The sequence below is a fragment of the Acipenser ruthenus genome, chromosome 13, assembly GCF_902713425.1.
Source record: "Acipenser ruthenus chromosome 13, fAciRut3.2 maternal haplotype, whole genome shotgun sequence".
Lineage (NCBI taxonomy): Eukaryota > Metazoa > Chordata > Actinopteri > Acipenseriformes > Acipenseridae > Acipenser > Acipenser ruthenus.
In genome coordinates, this window is record NC_081201.1 from 37,434,251 (window position 1) to 37,450,857 (window position 16,607).

General features: G+C 39.4%; 1 protein-coding gene across 6 annotated transcripts in view; it reads left to right on the plus strand.

The window, feature by feature from the left end:
- LOC117418091 (SH3 and PX domain-containing protein 2A-like) overlaps positions 1 to 16,607 on the plus strand; it is a 90,648-nt gene that overhangs the window by 64,483 nt on the left and 9,558 nt on the right. For 4 of the 6 annotated variants that reach the window (XM_034030671.3, XM_034030672.3, XM_058985279.1 and 1 more), the window contains 4 exons: positions 5,907 to 6,020; positions 10,214 to 10,297; positions 14,844 to 14,961; positions 15,735 to 16,069. In XM_034030671.3, the coding sequence (XP_033886562.2) occupies positions 5,907 to 6,020; positions 10,214 to 10,297; positions 14,844 to 14,961; positions 15,735 to 16,069 (651 nt within the window). The remainder of the gene's footprint in view (positions 1 to 5,906; positions 6,021 to 10,213; positions 10,298 to 14,843; positions 14,962 to 15,734; positions 16,070 to 16,607) is intronic. The other 2 variants (XM_034030673.3, XM_058985277.1) reach the window with 1 other exon arrangement.

The window sequence follows — 16,607 nt, forward strand, 5'->3', positions numbered from 1 at the left end:
ATTTTTCAAGCTGCTATTTGGTCTTCCACTTAGAGCGACATTCTTTTCCATTAGTTACACCCACATCCATATGCATTGAAAACTCCTACAATACAAGGCAAAGCACCTTCCATTGGTAACGATTGCTTTTTTAGTCTAGACTTTCGTCTACACTATCATTGTGTGGCGCATCAGAAACAATAATCCAGGTTTGGAGTTGCAGCTGCAATGAAATTATGTAAAGGTATAGTTTGTAGTGTAGTGTAACAGTCTGTCTACATTTATTAAACTTTCACCTTAAATTGAAGATGGTTTTCTACATAAGTAGCACCCATTTAGGTGTTTCCAGTAAAATGGCAGAAGTCCTACGATAATGCGATTTAAAAAATGCATGCCCTTTTTTTAACATTTCTTAAGTGACTCATCGAACTGGCAAAATTGTCTTTTTGTGATGCCAGTTTTTTTGGGGAGGGTGTTTTATTAATATGGTGTCCATTTACGTCCCTGAAGAGCAAAAACATGCGTAACTGTTTGATTTTTCCTGAGAGTAAACATTAGGACAACTTACCATAGTAGCCGGCTGCCTTCAGTTCAGCGGGGGAAAAAAGCATGACAGTTTTAGGTACCAGAGCTGTCGATGCAATTACACATTTTTTCTTAGGGTACCTTTTTTTCAAAGACCTAATTTATAGGACTCCAAAGCTACCAAGACTCGTATTTAAAAAGCAGGCAGATTGAGCACATTACACAGCTTGTTAGAGCCTTGAGCCATTGTCAGAGAGCGATGGAGTGCCAAATATGAACAGCATGGCATTCTGTAATCGGCATGGGGAGACACCCAGCATTGCTGCTTGCTAGCCTGTCAGGTTACCCAGCGGCAGGGCCTGGCCTCAGAGCTGAGTTCATGGTGTATTTCAATAGATCTGGAATAAAATGTTACACTGTGACCAACAGTCGACAGTCCTTTTCTTCAGTGTTAACTTCTGTGGCTGCATATTGCTGGTGGTGCACGCTTCCTTTCCATGAAAGGCTGCATCGAGACAGACCTTATTTAAAGTGAGACTTTTTGATGACGCAAGAGGTGGAAAAATAAATTAATATGGGACCTCATTTTTAATTTATTTTCCTTCTGTTTGTTCTGGATCCCAGAATAGGTTTTGCCAACACAACAGAAGGCACTCCCAGTGGTAATAATCTGATGAAAGGTAGATGACAAGTCCAAAATGTGTGTATTTATAAAACAGAATGGCGAGGCTCATTGCTGAAATGCTTGCCTTTTGTACAAAATCTGCAATATTTTAGTCTAATAGGCAACTACTGAAATGACACATTTTATAAATCCAACACATTGTATGATTCTGATGTCTGCAAACACCGCTTTGCAGTATGGTGTGAGTAAATTGCTTTTTCCACAAAAACATTTCACTGCACAGCACCTCTAGTCCAAGCTGTGTTTTACAGTAGTTTTTGATTGACAGTCTTCACTTATAACCCCCCCCCCCCCCACCACCACACCCTGGCAGGGACTATGTCACTGCTGAGCAGGTGTACATCAATGGCATTACATCACTTCTACCAAGTTTATGTAGCATGACCAATGTGCAAGCGTGATTAATGTACACTACAAACAGCACACTCTCATGTTCCGCTCCATTTGATTTCAGAGAAGAAAAAGCAATCTGGATACAGTGCAAATGAATCCTTGTAATTTAGGGCTTTGTGGAGCTTGAGCAGGACCACTGAAAAGGAAAGGAGACTCTTGTGGTAGGGGATTAGGATATTACCCAGAGTAATGCGCATAGACAAGGAAAGCATGCCGTCATAGCATGGACATGCAGCCCACAGCTGGGTAGCTGCATCTATTGTCATTTATGATTTTTTTTTGTACTGTTCTACAGTACTGGAATGATATGGAAAGTATATGAGCAGATCATATACTGTTTCTTTGTTGGCCTCCATCTTTCCATCCTCTTGGAAATGTCAGTGATGTATTACTGCATTAGTGGTGTACAACTCTGCATGCGTTCCGTTATTCCAGCTATGCATGAGCATTTATTCAGTCCTTGAGTAGCTGGCATTGCAGAGACTCAGTTTCACTAAGCAGAGTTTCAGTGTGGTGAGACCCATAAAGGGTATTTGTTCTGGTAACCAGGCTCTAGCAGCACAGTTTGTTCCAGCTAGCTAGCGGAGTAGATGCAGTAGTGCCAGTGCATATGCATGGATTTTTGCAAGGCTATGATTGCTATTATTACTGTTACTATTATTTTTTTACTGCTATTTGATGTGGGTTACAGATTTTCTATAGCACTGGATGCTTCCTTTATAAAAGTTAACTGTGGTTGTTTTAAAATGAGCTTTTACCATTTTTTTAAAAATTATTTGTTGTATTTTACCACAGTACACAACAGCAAAAGTTCATAAAGGGTTGGCAAAAATAAGACCCTTCCTCAACTTACTGAACTAGCAACTTTTGACATTATCAGGTAGCTACACAAAACGTACAAAGAGATCCACAAAGCCTGTTTCAAAGCCTATAGTAACAGATACTATATATATATAGTATCTGTTACTTTTCTAAGGGTGACCTTGTTTTGTTGTGTGACTGTCTCAGAAGCACGTTTTTTCGGTACAGCAGACTAGTTTCTTATAGGAAAATAGACGACAGGGCTGCAGAGATCACTCCATTAGCAGCAAGCTTTGTGATGTGTTCCAGCATTACTCAACCCCACTTTCCATAACGTCTCAATTAAAGGCTGCCCACCCTTAGCTTGACTTCCTCCATGATGCATACTAATTGGATTTTACATTCAAATTTCAAGATGATAGGCAACCATTTACTGTAGTATATATTCTGCAGTGATACATGATGACAGTGAAAATATTATAACATTGTATTTGGCAGCACTGTGCATATTTCTAAAGAACTTACGTGGCATAGTTTAATCACTCAGCTTCCGCAGCACAAGAAAGAAAAGCAATCTAAAAGCAATTACCTTATTGCTGTCCGTGCAACCACTCCTCTACTTCTCTAGGGCTACCTCGGAATGCATTACAAATATTAAAATGCTGTTTTATTGATTTCAAATCCGCAGTTACAAGGTAGGTATGCTGGTTTTAAAAAAGAAACTTCAAATTTGGAGACATCAAAAAAACAGCAAGTCGAAATGTTTGTCGTTGAATTTAAGTTTGTTTTAGTATTTCCAAATCCAGCACTGTTGTGTTCTGTAGTTGTAGGTATACAGTACCACTTTCTGCACTGCAGTCTTTACTTCAATCTGTGGTGATTTCACTCCATAGGCAACAGGGAGAAGATTTGGCTTTGTTAGTGTACAGTGAGTTAAGTTAATTAAATTAAATACATGAGGTAAGCCAAGCATCCGTTTCTTAAATAATTGGTCTCGAAGAAGGTTCATTGAACTGTATTTTTTTAATCTTCCCTTTGCTGTTATTAAGGGATACATGAGAGAATGCTGAGAAATCAAACTTTGCTTTTAGATAGTCCATTTTGAGTTATTTAGTTTATGCATTCCCTTACTACAGTGTATCACCACCTGAGTAGACTTATTTGAAAAGGCAATTGACAGGCATGTTTGTGTGAGTCACTGTAAGACCACTGAGGTACACTGTTATTTTACTTTCAGTTGGGGGAGACGGATTGACCTTGTGACCCTATGGTTGTTGATTAAGGGTCTTATCCATCACTCTACTGCAAGAGGGGTTTCATCTTATTTAATCAATTCCCATTTATATTTCAAAAGTCTTAGTCCAGGATGGTATGTTTCTGTTAACAGGAACAGGTGCTTATCTGAACAACAGGTTATAATACAAAATGTTGTTAAATACTGTACATTGAAAAACTAAAACAGCTCTGTTGTTTTTGGCAAATGAAGTGGATTCCTGTCTTAATCTAGTTTGGCGATTGTTTTCATTGCCCTAAAACTATGGTTTAATGAGCCAAGTAGGTGCTTTTAATTACTTTCTAGTAATGAGTTCAGTTACTCTGCAGCATTCTGAATTGCATCGGAGAGCATGTTCAAAGCCTCTCTCTAGGCTCTGCTTGTATCCAAATGTGATGCTCCTGGAGATTCGGCCACTCTGGGAGGTGGAGTTTGTGCTCAACACTTTGATTTTCTTTTATTTTCTAATCCACCTATTGGCAGAGAAGAATACCATTATGAGAACCTGAATTAGATCAAGCACGTTCATTTATGCTCATGTCACAATTCCTGTTTTTGTTTGTGATGTACACTGTAAGCCTTTTTTTTACATAACTAATACAGTAATATACATTGGTCCAGACCCAACATAATCATTTGCAAATTGTTTTTTAACAAATCAAGCAAAAATACTTTCTCTCATTGTGGCTTTCCGTTGCTGAGGCATGTTTTAAATAAGTAACAACTGAAATATTGTAGCTTGCGATAGAGTATTTTGTTCAATAAAAACCCTTTCTCTTCCTCCCTGTCAAATCCTTCTGTATTTTCACCTCTGCATTGCCTAGGTCATTTTCAATCTGCAGGCAGGAAATCCAGTGTAGTCCTTCTTCCAAGTGCATTGGCAGCTCTCTGCACAATCTGGCACGCTCAGCCTTCAGCCCCTACCCTGAGGCAGCCCAATCTCCTGCATTGTAAATATTTTGCTCACAATTCACCTTCAATTGCTTTTTTTCAAACAGATTGTGAAGCCTAAGCCTGCCGAGTGTGTTTGAATGGCAGTTTCTGTCCCAGAGAGACGTCGCTGCTCTTAAACACATGATTTCTGGAATGTTTCCTTTATGACTTCAGCACACTCTCGCCCCTGTCTGCTCTCCCACTGGGGATGACATTCTTGCAAAGGCTTTTGTTTTCTCCCCCCCCCCCCAGCTTTTTTGCCCATTATGCTATCAAAATTCAGAAAACGGAAAATGAGCAACAGATAACAATTCAGCCATCAATGTAAATTGACCAGTCTTGTTTTGTGAATTTCTCATGAAAGAGGTGACTTTGTACAAGGACAGAAATATTTAATACTTCATTTAAAAAATATCCCGCAAATATGTTTTTATACTCATCTGTTCTGAATACATTTTGACACTGATGGTGCTTAATGTACAGTTAGTTGAGTTTCATGAAAGTTTTTTTTTTCTTTTTTTTTTCTTTTTCTACAACCAATACAGCTGGCAGAGGAAATGACTGTCCATCAGGACTAATCTATTCAGAGACTGTAGCAGGAAAGGAAACAGACAAAAAAAAGTTTTCTGCAGGCTCAGTAGTAAGGTCTAAAAATAACTGTTGCAGAGAATTTTACATTGAAAAAGAATGTATTTACTATTTCAACAGAAAATAAAGAATGTAATGTTGTTGTTGTTGTTGTTGTTGTTTTTTTTTTTTTGTTTTTTTTTCAACAAAATGCCAAACACTTTTTAACTACTGTGGTGTAGTGGAGTGTACATTTAAAAAAACAAAAAACGGATTTAACAAATCAATTTGCAGCTTCATTCAGCTATTTTTATAATGTTATTTCTTGCTTCCTTCTCTTGCCAGGACCCCCTTGTGAATGAGATGTATATCTCAAGGGTTCCATGCTGGTTAAATACATACTTGGTTTCATGGACCGTAATGGGGAAGCTCCTTTGCTTGCATCCTGTACATCCATTTCCTTCACACCCTTTCACATTCTGGTGCAGAAAATATATCAAGAGATTAAGATTTATTAGGATTTTCACACTCACTTTGAAAATTACAATTTCAAAGGCTTGCAGAAGTGCTTACAGACTTTTTGTCCCATTTCAGCTTTCATTTGCAGCTTGTTTTGAAGTAAAAACAAAGACATTAAATTGAATGTCTGCTGTCATGACTGCATATTTGTAATTTGCCAACAGCAATGTAGTAAATGACCGTGATTTGAGGAACAGTAAATTGTCTAAAGTACTGATTTTGTAATTGCAGGCTGGTGGTTTGTAAGCACAGCTGAGGAGCAGGGCTGGGTCCCGGCCACATACCTGGATTCCCAGAATGGAACTCGAGATGACCTGGAGCTCAGTACTGCCAGGAGTGGAGAAGGTAGGACCTCAAGCCTTTGCTCCAGATAATGCACGTCAGGGAGCCCCACCACACCCACCGCTATCTTAGTCTCCTTAGACCTTGATGGGGTTGTAACTTGAGGGCTGCTTGAGAGCCATTTAAATGTACGCTGGAAATAAAATGTTTAACTGCACAATGGTACAGCGCTAAACTGCAATACTAGGGCAATGGACAGAAAAACCTTAAGAATTACAAAAATAGAAAGTCCTTGGTAGGGTGAATTGTTCTTTTTTTAATTCATTGAATACTGTTTGTGTTTACTGTCAGAAATATTAAGATGATAAAACATTGAAATTTTTTATGAGGAATCTCTTTACCAGCGATACTGAATTGTAGTTCTTTCCAGTCATTAGAATCAGAAACTTGGTCTTTATTTAATACAATTTGTGAGATTGAATCAGTTCAATGTAATAATTAAGGGCATGGTTGGAACAAAGGTACTAGATTGGAATGGACTTGAAGAACTGCTACTGTAAATGAGTACCGCTGGGGTAGACAACCTCAGCTCTTCCAGTCCAGGTCTTTGAACCAATTAAACATCTGCTCATGTACTTAATGAATGTATTATTCTTGGAATGGAATGGCCTTCCTGGACCAGCTTGCAAACCCCAGCACGGCAATGTCATGCATCAGTCGTGTGTGTAATACAGATTTGTGTTAGAGGCATAGCAGCACAGATTTAATTCAATCTAGTCCACATGCCAGCACCAGATAATCAAATTTGAAAATGTTATTTTATTGTTACTCAATGGCATATGCTTGCACAACAATCCAAAACAAAGACTGATTGTGATTCCCCAACATTATTGGAAATTAGTTGACTTGCTTTTAACCAATCAATCAATCGAAAGCCTAACTTTGTCTTTCATATTTGAGTTTTTCATTGTACAACAGGAAAAACATCAAATGATTGTTGTCATTAAGTGAATCATTGATGAACAACATGGGGATTCAGAATTATATTACTCAATCCTTACAGTCTTTAAAAAGAGCAGGGCTGGTATATTTGGAGGGTTGCAATCATTCCTCCATTTCTAAAGTTTCCAAGGCTACTGTTAAGGTTGGTACTTTGTTTATGCTCTGCTTGTCTGATTTAATCTGCTGAAGCATTTCGTAGGCCGGCACCTGGGACAGTCAAATTGTCCCTGAGCAATGTTGGTGTTAAAACATTCCAGCACTGTCTGGATTTTGTCATAAGCAGCAAGTACAATTTCTGGACAGAGCTTGACACTTTGGCTCCCTTTTCCTGCAGGCTGATACAAAAAAACAGCATCTGCTGCAAAAATTACAGATAAAATTGCCTCATATCAGAGACAGGCCATTAATGTCTCCCATCAGACACTAACGGAAGCCCTCCAGGCCAGAATATGTTAACTCGTCTTTTGATTTTTCCAGTACAACACAGGGAATACAATATGTTATGGATATGTATGATACTGTATAGTATGTGGTAATCGAGTGATTTGTCCCAAGTGTAGCTCTAGCCATATTATTAGAGGGGTCCTGTCTGCTTAGTTGGTATTTTCCACCTTTACTTGCAGCTAATTATTAAGTCTGTTAATGTATCATTACACAGAGGGCTTGTAATATTTCAATACACTTCAGCAAAATCTGTTTAATAAGTAACGGTAAAATAAATACACACTGTAATACTATCTTGTCAATGGGCAAAATGCAAAGTTTCTTTAAAGTTCATGTTTACTGCCCAGTTGAGTTTCCACGTACATGACTCTGGATTAGAACCCATTTATTTGTTCATAGATCTGTATCTTTTAGGTAAGTGTGTTGACTGGAAACTAACCATTTGTTACAGCTTTTAAGATCTGCCAACATTTGGGCTTCCACCATCACAATAAGAACCAGGCAACGGTACACAAAAAAGGAATGACGCTATAGAACTGCATTACAGTGTGTGACCAACGTCTGCCTCTTTGTCTGTCAGGTTAAATGAGCTGCATAGTTTCCAGTAACACAGGGGAGGCTGATGTAATTGAGCAGCTGCATTTTAACCCTTTCATGCATGAAATATTGAAAATATGTTTTGGACACATAATAAATATATTTTTAATTGAAAATGGTTTCAATTTGTTTTTTCCATTGCTTTATATGGGGGAAAAAAAGGCATTGTCACATGCGTCCTCATGTAAAAATGAGAAGAGAAGGTCGCGACTCATGAAAGGGTTAAACTTGTGTGAGTGAGAGCTTCAGGAAAATGATTTAACTGATCAAGAGCCAGACATGAAGGAACACCTACACCTACTCCTTCATAGCATCAGTCTCAGAAACTCCTGCAGCTGAAACCTGCTACTGGAAAAAACTTGTTACCCACCACATACCCTTTCCATAGTGGTTCACCCTGTTTTATATCAAGGGGAACCTTGCTCTAGTGCTTATGTTTCCAGTCTGCATGCATTTAACAATATTTAAACCCTTGGTATTCATTTGTTTGCTGTAATATACTGGACTGTAAGTTAAGATACCCAAGAGGAATGTCTGTATTTGCCATTAAGGAACATTTTCACCTGTGGCTTGCCTATCTGATATATCAATTATGGCCCTAACTGAAAATTGGTTCATTTCATCGTGCTACATTGCAGTTCATTTATTTTTATTCCCTCTGCATATTTCTGTGTCATTCAGTTTCTAACGTCATTCAGTTTTCCATCTAGCAAAGGCTAGAGCAATGGGGCTCAGTGGTTCTGCATTTGGAAACCATCGTTTTATCCACAGATGTAACTTCTTAACAATGAATTAGTGAAGTGGGCTTCCCTCAGGGGTTTGTACCACCATTTATTTTCTATATTTGACAAACTCTACTCTAAATCCCTGTTGAACATCCTCCACTGTTATATCTAAACTATCATAGAGCTATGATTCCTATGCTCCTGGTACAGTTTTCATCTTCTCCTTGTTCTATATAGTCATCACAAATTCCCAAACTGGAACTGTCGGTTTTATGATACATACATACAAACTTGATAAACAACCCTTAGAATTTGTACTACAGTTTGCACTTAGTTATTCACTTCTTCTTGGAACACGCAGTACCACATAACCATGCCTAAAATGGAGGGGTTCCAAAATCCATTGTCTAAATGACCTACTCGCCTCTAAAGCCCAGAGATTCACTCGCACACGAGCACTTTGAGTCCCTTTCCACATGAGTCCATTTAGATCATGGTTTGCGCTTGTACAGTAAAACGCACATTCTCTTAATATAGTTTTTACTATATCTGCACACAGCCATTGCTCAACAAGATATATTTAACTGATAAAAATGCTGTTTTCAACATGTTTTATCTGGGGGGGGGGGGGGGGGGGGGGATGTGGATTACTCATCTTGTTTATTGCTACAGTACATTAATAATGACAATGTATGACAATACTGCCTATTGAAAAGTAGCTACTGGTTGTAACAAAACACACCCAGTGCTACTACACATTAGAACCACACTATTATATTAAAATATGAATTGCTGCAATAACACCACCTCTAGTACAATTACAAATTCAAATGATAGTAGTTGTTGCCAAGGCTTGCAAAGCTTTCTAAAGACAATACAACAAATGGCACCTAACCAACCCCTCTCTCATTACCGTAACAGAAATCCCCACATCAGAACATCATAATAAAGCGACATGATGTGTAATTTCATGTAATCGTTAACTACAGAGGAATGATGGGAGCCCTTTGAGATCCTACCAATTTGACTGAGTTGTAACAGGTACAGAGTAATAAATATATGCTAATCGATATTATTTTTGCCCCATTGGTGACATCATTGCGCTAGAGCTTTGATAACACATGTGAAGTAAAAAGTGCCACTGCTTCTACCAGTATTATCTACGCAATTCATTGAGTTACATTTTTGTTAAAAATTTTGAATTTGCAAAAGTTTTTATTTTTAATTTTTATTTTTTTTATGTGGCGGTGTCAACCAAAATATTCTAATTTTTACAACTAAAGATGTTCAAATGAAAACGTCTTTTGGAGCTCAAAGGGTTAACAGACATGTTTCTCCTCTTCATAAGACAGCTTACCTGTGTTTTTCATGTCATGTTTGCGCTCTGACATTTTCTTGTATACATGTGAGTATATATTTATGTTCTCCCCTGTCTTTTTTCATGTTCTCATTTTTGTTTTATTTTCCGTCTCCATTCATGCTCACTAGTCACTAAGAGACGCAAGGCTCACCAGAAGCGCCTGGACCGGCGATGGACGCTGGGCGGGATAGTCAACCGACAGCAGAGTCGAGGTGAAGAGAGAGCAAGTGCCTGCCTCTCTGCAGAGCAGTGCTGGTGCCTCTAACACTCTCATCCTTTGTGGCTTCTTTAGGGGGTGCTTTGCATGGCTTCAGAAAAAGAATGTCCATGCTACATCAAACATTTACTGTGCTTATAGAAGAGACTAAGCACCGGGTTACAGTGGATTTGTTCATCCTTCACTACTTACTGTGTTACCAAAATTACAGAACTACAATAGCCATTGTGTTGCTATAGACACATATTATTTATTTGCTCCATAGCTCTATAATGGCTTGCTTTAATGAAGGCCTGCATTGTTAAGATCCTGTTCACATGGCCAGCAGTACCACTGTTGTAGTACCGATTCAGCTGTTCCAGAGTATCATGGACATTAAACGTACCCCCCACCCCCACCCTCTGCTACTATCAAGTTGCCTCTCCTTGCTGCTTAAGTTTGCTTTGGACAACAGATGTGTTTTTAGGATATTTATATCTATTTATTTGGTAGGAGGGCCTTGCCAGTGTGGAGCAAACATTACAAATTGGTTTGGAATCCAAGACACACCCTAGAATAGTTCATCTTGTTGCATGCTAAACAGCCCCTAGTCTTTGAAGATACAGTACAGCATTGCAGAGTTCTCCAGTGGGGTTTGCTGAAGAAGATAGTCATCATTTTTGTTTAACCTACATCAGGCCAAAGATAGGCTCCAAGTACAGTTAATTTAGGGCCATTGATTCTGCAGTGAGAACACCTCTTTACTCCCACTACTTTATTCCTTTTTCTTCAATTATTTGAAGACCTTCTAACCTGTCCCTTGAACAGAAAGGTTCTGGTTTAGCTCTCGATTACTGGATCCATTTGAACAGTTCATAGATCCACCCACTCTGTAACTTGAATGCATTAGTTCACACCCCTGCCATTTATAACACCCGGGCAGCTCAGTTCAACTGCTATTACTGAAACAAAGAATGTTATAAAAATCAAGCGTTGTTTGCTTTAACAGCAGCTTGGCAACAGCAGCCCCTTGCATACGTCATCCCATGACTATGTTGCTGTTGAATTGAGTCTGGCGAAGAGAAAATGGCAGCAAGCTCTGTGCTTTTTCAGGAACATCTGGCACACAGTCTTGAATGCTTTCATCAGCAAAGAAAAAAAAAACACCGAAAACACATCACAACACTCCTTAAATCAATTTTACCGGCACGTTTGATTTACATTTTTTAAAAGTTGCACTTAGACCTGCTCCACCTCTTTTTAGAACGGACTTGGTACACACAAACAAAATGAAACAATCAGCTTGTGCAACATTCTGGTGTGCTGAAACTAATTAAAAAAGTCTTCATAGAGCACATATCTCAGAGAAACAGCTGTTCAGCTGTCTAACGAGCACGCTCATTTAGTTATTAGTCATAAAAACCCTCTCCAGAGCTAAAGATTTTTGAAAGTTGTATGCATTCCGATATATTTAGGTGTTAAATGCCATACAAAATGAGATTCAAAGAGGCCCAAGCGGAGCTAGTTTAGTGATTTATTTACAAGCATGTAGCCAAGTTGTAAAGTAACAGTTTTTGCAGGGAGGCTGCTGGAACACAGTCAGAGGAGTGAGAGGAGGCTGGGATCCAGCTCTGAGGAGCTGCTGGCAGCCATGACCACAGCGTATGAAACTAATGTCTTCTGGAATGGAGAGACATTTTCCAGTATAGAAAATACTGCTGACTGAAGAAAAATTATTTATAAAAATTATTTTTTTCTTCTGTATGTGGTCTGGAAGATGCAGAAGCCCCTGTTTCCCAGGCTATGCATGTTTTGTTTAACTCACAAATCCTGCTCAGAATTTCACTTTGAATACAGCCTCAAACCAAGAGGGGTGCAGCAAACGCACAGGGATTTGAAAACATGATCCCCAATTGATCCATGATTGATCTGCAAACATTGAAATGAACCTCAATAGGAGATAATTATGAATGTCTTCACGAAATGTAAACCTTGCTGGATGTGTCCTGAGTGACGGACCTGCAGGTTGCTGATCTGGGTTAGCTGGGTTAGGATTTCATTTTGCAGAATGTCACCAAGCAGAACAAATTTACCAAGTAAAGATAAATGAGGGAAGACATGGAAAGAGTTCCTATCTCAGCAGTGCTTCCCTTATTAGAAACCAGCAGTCTCTCCTCAAGCTGAGTCAAGCCCTATTTAGTATAGACGTCTGGGCAGTGTTTACCGCACTGGTACCAGATGCACATTGGTCATACCAGTCTGGGAAACGGTTGTCAGAAAAAGTGACACAGGATGTTCTGCAACAGCTTGACAGCTGTGCAAACTTTCATTCAGATTTTGCGCTTTTAAAAAAAGTAAGAGTGGTAGCTACACAGGTGCAAATACATTTAGCCAGGACCCGAAGCCTTAGGCTATCGTCTAGAAGTATCATCAGTAATTATCTTGAATACTGCCAGTTGGAGCTGATGGATCAACCCAGACTGATCTTTTTTATTGAATATGGCATTTTAAGACCTGTTTCCAACTTTTCAGCTGAAACCTTCTGTCTCCACTCTATGCAGGGAGAACCTTCTGTCTCCACTCTATGCAGGGAGAACCTTCTGTCTCCACTCTATGCAGGGAGAACCTTCTGTCTCCACTCTATAGAGGGAGAACCTTCTGTCTCCACTCTATGCAGGGAGAACCTTCTGTCTCCACTCTATGCAGGGAGAACCTTCTGTCTCCACTCTGTACAGGGAGAACCTTCTGTCTCCACTCTATGCAGGGAGAACCTTTTTGGAGAACACTCAAGGAGCTCCATTCAGGTTTCAAATCTGAATGCTGCAGGCATTACATAGTGTTTTCATCTGAGTGAATTTAAGACTTATTGTGAGATCGTCCGCCTCTTGTTAAACCATCACGGTATGTCTGCCATTTATCCCTGTGCATAAACAAGAACATATGTAAAGACCAGCTGAATGTTCGCTAAGGCCAGAAAAGGACAATGATAGATTAAAAGCACAGTGCCTGCGGATGAACTTCTTATACCTAATTAAGAGGTTTACTGTTACAGTATCAACATGTATTTGAGGGACCATTTTTCTGCTGGTACCAAAAACATTAGTAGCGTCTCAGCTTATAATGAAAAAATGCATGTTTTGGGTGATGTCTGGGAGGGTCTAGCTCCCTTTGTGGATATTTGATATGAAAACCTGCATTGAAAGCCATGTGCTCCCTCCTCTAGCTCTACTCTGAAGGTCTAAAGAGTAATCAGCATACAAAGTGTTAATAATCCTTCACTGGCTCTTTGTTCTAGGAACATTTCCTGCCTGCAGATAAAGTGTCACAGAAACCAGACTGGCAAAGTATGTCTGTCTCATACACTTGTAAACTGGGATATCTGAAAATTGTCAAACACACAAGACAAAGAAGCCAAGTGTATCTGCATTGAGCAAAATAAACTCCATAACGTTCCAGCTGTTTTCACACCACACACCTCTGTGCAGACTTGGAATTGAACCTCTTTAGATTTTGTTAGTAAGCTTGTAATTGTGCTTCATTTTGCAATGCAAGTCAATCTCTGCTTGGCTTTATTGAAAGTGTAATATGGGCTTCACTGCTAAAGCCACTTGCCAAGAATAAACTAAGTATGAGGCCTATCTTTCTCAAGAAATGTTTCAGATCTTTTTCATTGAATTACCCAATATCTTGCCTAGTGTGAGGTAAGCACAGCATGCAGGTCTCTACACGATTGCATGATTGGATTACCATGTCTTACAATGAGATGACACACGGCCTATCTTCTCTTTTTAACAGCTTGTTGCACGTATGCATGGTAATAAAGTATTTTTCAGCGCTGCAACCCCACCGCTAACCTAGATCCGTTACATGCTTATAATTTAATTAAGCTGCTGGAACAAGCCATACTTCTTTATCCACAAGGCTGCCGTATGAGATGACCAATTTCTGGATTGCTGTATAATTTTAAGGAAACATACCATTCAAAGCCCTCCTGCATTGTGATGTGGACCAGCCTATGTTTTTTAACATAACACGAAGAACATAATATCATTTAGTATAACAGGTGGAGAAACATTGACTTAGCCTAGTCTTCGGGGAGATTCAACATCACAGCACTCCTTAAAGCTTATCAAGATTAGGCTTCAGTACAAAGTGTTCAGAAAATACAACTATTACTGACCCTTTCCTTGGGCCATACTTTGCTGTTATAAATGTAAGAGCTTAAGTGTACCGTATTGATCATTTCTCCAGAATACAGGGAAAGATTGTCGTTTCTGATTGCGTGCGGCAGTTCAGTTCACTTGTTTGTTTTTTTCTTATTCTAGCGTTTTTCCTTTTTCTGTCAGTTTAGGCAAACCCTCTTGGAGATCATTTCTAACTCATAATGGCTCATAAAGTCAGAGTAGCATAATTTTCCTTCAGTGGAACTAATAATTACTCAGTATGAAGATAAAGTAAAACAGAAATTTGAGACATAAAAAAAACATCTAGTCAGGTTAATACTGAAAGTAATTTCACCTTTCAGCAATAAACGTTATTCCCCTTTCTGTTCTGCGTACTAGAGGAGAAATATATCACGGTGCTGCCGTACGCCAGTCAGAGCAAGGACGAGATCGGATTTGAGAAAGGTGTCATTGTGGAGGTCATCCAGAGGAACCTGGAAGGGTGGTGGTATATCAGGTGAGAGACAACTGAGAAACATTTACGTGCTAATTGCTAACACCTTTCATTTTGCCTACAGCAGTTTGTTAAGGGCACTAGACCTCTCAACAAAGGCACCTTTTTAGACTTTTCTTTGCAACATAAATGTCTAATATCTATTCGTTGAATAATAATAATAATAATAATAATAATAATAATAATAATAATAATAATAATAATAATAATCTAAAGACTTTTACCATCTGAAAATCAGTCTGTTAAAAACTGATTCACTGATTAACTGATTATTCTTGCAGAATCAATAGGCTAATATCAGTGCTCTTCCTTGCTGCAAAAACTAAAACAGATAAACATGAGTTATATGGTGTTTTACTTTTGTGTAATTGCTTGTATAGGTTAGTAAGTTATGTTTAAGAAAATGATTTCAATGATCTACTGTACAACCCTAAAAGGTATTTTCCTTTTAGCATAATTGTCTTTCCCTACACTGTCCAAAACTGTGGTCGCATTGAGCCCTAATTTCCTGACCCCCTCTACTGGTGCGTTTGTGATGTTAAATGTGTCCTGGTTCAAAAGACTTAATTAATTTCATACAACATTTCACTTCACTTCCTAATGGGGTGATTACAAAACAGTGCTTATTATTAATGCAGATGTTCGTAGCACTTTCCTTTTTCCTGAACCCAAACCTGCATCCTTGTGCATGGCGACCCCACGCAGGAATGTAGTGTTCTACATTACCATAGTACCGAGGCTAACGGATCCCATCGATCCCTTTTACTCTCCATCAGGCACCTTGGCAAAGAAGGCTGGGCTCCCGCATCATACCTGAAGAAGATGAAGGATGAGCTTTCCCCCCGGAAGAAGACTCTGACTGGCCCTGTGGAGATCATCGGGAACATCATGGAGATCAGCAACCTCCTGAACAAGAAGCAGGTGAGCGAGAAGGATGTGCAGACAGACACCGACCCGGAGGAGCCCCCAATCACCAAGAAGGAGATCAGCCTCCCCATCCCCTGCGAGGACACCAGCAGCAGCATCGCCGCCCTGCAGGACAAACAGGGCAGCAAGGCGACCCAGGGATCCCCAGCTGTGGCCCGCATCGCTCCTCAAAGAGCCGAGATCGGTAAGTAACACTCAGAGGGAGAAAGAGGGGGGAGTCACTTTGTGATTTGCTTGCATTTCAGAACACCCGCTGTAAAAAACTGGGCTCCGTATTTATTTATCCTATCAGCTTGTGGTTAAGGTTAGGGTGAGGATTAGGGATAGGGTTAGGCCGTTTTAATTTTCCACTGTGAACGCCAAATAGAAGAGGCCTTTTTTCATCTTGGGATCCTAACAAAAATAAGGAGCTTCATTGACTTGTATATACATTTGGGGCACTAACTTTATAGGAAATAGTTAACACACACCTTTCTCTCTTCTCTTATAGTTTCCATGGTTACCACTGTGATGGAATGTTTTTATATGGGTCTGATTCCATTACAAGTAGTAGTGGATTGAGTGATAGTCTGCAGCAGAGTGATGTGATGTAACAGGGTCTAACTATTCTGTACTTGGACCACGCAGGCACATCTGCATTAAGGTTGTGACTCCAGCATTCTCAATTGGTTGGCCTCTTCATTGTCCCTGGTTACACTGACACCTGGTGGTTTAAAATTGCA